Below are 3004 nucleotides of genomic sequence, written 5' to 3' on the forward strand. Positions count from 1 at the left end.
GGGGCCCCGGGGGACCAGGAACCAATTATGTGTGCTGGGCGTGTGGGCAACCCCAACCTTGGTGTTCTTGCTGCAACCAAGGATGGGTAAGGGCTGTGCCCGGCACGCCGCCGCGGAGGGGCTTCGGTTCAGCTACCCAAGGCTTCGACTGGTGTTGCTCACGGGAATCTGTGGAGGGGCGCCAACATCGACCAACGGTGAGGAGGTTGTGTTGGGCGATGTAGTCATCAGTCAGAATGTTGTTCAGTATGACCTTGGGAGCCAAAATCCGGATGGCTTTGCGACCAGAGACAAGATCGAGGACGTCCTGATCCCACTCCCAAAGGATCTTCAGCATATGATCGACAACCTGGAGGCCACAGGGCGCTCGCGGCTGCAGAATCGAGTCAAGATCGTTCTCCAAGAGTTGCAGGAGAAGGCGTTGGCCCAACGTCGGGATTCGATCTACGACCACCCTGGAGCTCAACGAGACCAGCTGTTCCGAGCCGACTACATCCACAAGCACCATCTTGGTTCTTCAAGCGCATGCGCCAACCATCAAAGAAGCACGGATCCGATTTGCGCTGCTTCTCGTAAGCTGGCCTGTTGCTTGACTGGTTGTGATGAGAGATTCCTGGTCGAACGAAAGCGCGTGGTCGAAAAGTATCAACACGAGAGGGAAGGTCGCCAGTCGGAAGCGCAAACGCCACACGTATTCATAGGATGCGTAGCTTCCGGCGACATGGTCGTCAGGAGCGGCGAGGCCCGTGATCGACTCACCCAGCGTCATAATGTGGTGGGTTTTGAGATGGAGGGTGCAGGTCTGTGGGGAAACCTGCCGTGCCTTGTTGTCAAGGGCGTGTGCGACTACGCCGACAGTCACAAGCAAAAGGGATGGCAGAACTTTGCTGCGGCTACGGCAGCATCGACGGCAAAGGCTCTCATTGAAGAGTATGCGGCTCTGTCTATGTGTGTTGTTGGACCAGGCACGAGTATGAAGGTCAACAAGAGCATGGCCCGCTACGCCATGGTTAATAATGCCAGCGCGTTCCAGCGTAATGGCTCATTCCGATAAGAAGCTCGATCTATCGTCCGCATCCTCCTCTATCCACGACTACATGTGTTGATAAAATGTTACTGGTGTCTGCCCTCGCCAGGGGGCATTCGCGTTGGGAAACAGGAGACCTAAGGGGGTGTAGTAAGGATACTAAACCGCAAAAGGCACATGCGGAGGGCTGCAGGAAGCCCCTTATCTGTGGAGGTTCAGAAGTCAGGATTTTGTATTCTTTTTCTTTTTGGAGTAAACTGCGGAAGAACCTTTTGTACTACTTTCCATCTTTTCGCGGCAACCGGTGCTGATGTGGAGTCGGATATTTTAAGGAAGACAGAGCGTCACTTCTAGGTTCGCGGATTTTGTCTGTAAGTGGCTCGATCTTTCATGAGCATTCCATTCTCTCAAGTAGTGAGAAACGACATATAACTATGCAATTATCCCTTGAAGAGGTTCAGGCCCAGGTAGCTTGTGTTGGAAAGACAAGTATTCCCGTGGTTTTGGCTAATATGCATTGGAAAGTATGCGAAGCTGTCATCATATCTTCGTCATCTGATTGGATTGTTCTTACTTCGTGGACTTAATATTCCGCCCAGAACAAGTAGCCTGTGCTATTCCATCTGGACGCCCTGCTCATAGGCAACCAGCCCTGTCGTCAATACCTGCCAATGAAGGCGGAGACCTTAAGGGCATTGAGCGCCTGTCGACGCGCTGCTACCCAGGTACGCAGCAGCGATCGGATGCTGCGGGGTGATCCTGTGCAACTGAGTGTTGTCTTCGCGGATGTAATCTGTGGTTAAGCCATCGTGAAAGATCAGCCTAAGATCGACATGAACCTCACGTTGCTCAGGCCAAACGTGTTCCGCATTCGGTCCAAGCCACGAGGTAGACAGACGTCTTTTGCTGTCACCCTTCTAGCTCCTCATTTCGCCTGCTCACAATGGGTTCCTCAGCATGGAATGCTTCCCGCGAGCCCCACCGCCACAGACGACAGCGGCAGGTCGACGTCCCTATACCTCTCCTCCTCGCCACCCCTCTCGACGTCCCCATCACAAAAGCCGTGGATATACCCCTCCACGACAGCCGGCTCTCCCTCACCCGCCTCTTTCCTCAAGATGACTGGCGCACTCAGCTCGCTCACGGACCAGATCTCATCCTCGGCGCCCACACAGCCCGGAACGAGTGCGAGCATGCCGCGATTCCTCGTCAGGGCGATCCTGTGCGCCGTCTTGTCGCCGACGAAGGTCTCGAGGAACTCGGGCGGCACGGCCGTGGCGCTGGCAGCCACGGGTGGACTCGTGCCCGCGACGGCGTCAGCGAGGAGGTTGCGGTCGTCGAGGGTCCAGAACTGGCGGAAGGAGACGGCGTCGTCCTCGGCGTTGACGGCGTGCTCAAACTCGACGAGGCCAGTCAGGCCGTTGAGGACGGGCGAGAGGAGGCGGGCGAAGGCGTGGGTGACCTCTTCGCGGGAGAAGCCGTGCGGGTAGGCGGGGGTGTGGACGTGGGAGAGGCGGTCGCTGGAGAGGGTGCGCATGAGGGTTGCGAGACGATCTTGCTGGGTTGGGGACGGGGTGCGGACGTTGTAGGCGAGGGTCAGAAGGGTGATGAGGTGGTGAATGTCTGTTGATGAGGAAACGGGTTCGGAGACGGAGGCGATTGTGTCGATGTAGGTGCCTTGCAGGGTTTGCTCTAGGGTCTGCTCATGGGCTGAGGTCATACGGGTGGTTGTGGTTGGTGCGGTGGTGGTGGTCGTGTCAAGCTTGGAGGGCACGACTGGATTTGTGACGATGCATGCACCAGCATGGCCCTCCTTCGCCATCATATTGGAGAGCTGCATGGTGGTGTGGTGTTTGTGGTGGTTGGGCGTGATTTGCTTGCTACCTTGACATTGAGTGCTATTGGGTGACTATGGTAAAAGAGCAAGGGTAGAAATGCGACGAATAAAGCCAAAAGTCTGGCGAAGGCTTGTACTTG

At 56.1% G+C, this 3004-nt stretch overlaps 2 protein-coding genes across 2 annotated transcripts; one reads left to right on the forward strand and one right to left on the reverse strand.

Moving 5' to 3' along the window:
* Positions 1-82: 82 nt before the first annotated feature.
* VDBG_09750 (conserved hypothetical protein) lies at positions 83-1054 on the forward strand (the record flags this gene model as incomplete). Its single annotated transcript, XM_002999984.1, has 1 exon — positions 83-1054. The coding sequence occupies one exon, from the start codon at positions 83-85 to the stop codon at positions 1052-1054; it is 972 nt and encodes a 323-aa protein (XP_003000030.1).
* Positions 1055-1979: 925 nt separating this feature from the next.
* Positions 1980-2867, reverse strand: VDBG_09751 (conserved hypothetical protein; the record flags this gene model as incomplete). Its single annotated transcript, XM_002999985.1, has 1 exon — positions 1980-2867. The coding sequence occupies one exon, from the start codon at positions 2865-2867 to the stop codon at positions 1980-1982; it is 888 nt and encodes a 295-aa protein (XP_003000031.1).
* Between the last annotated feature and the right edge of the window lie 137 nt (positions 2868-3004).

Source organism: Verticillium alfalfae, genomic scaffold (assembly GCF_000150825.1).
Source record: "Verticillium alfalfae VaMs.102 supercont1.16 genomic scaffold, whole genome shotgun sequence".
Taxonomy (NCBI): Eukaryota; Fungi; Ascomycota; class Sordariomycetes; order Glomerellales; family Plectosphaerellaceae; genus Verticillium; species Verticillium alfalfae.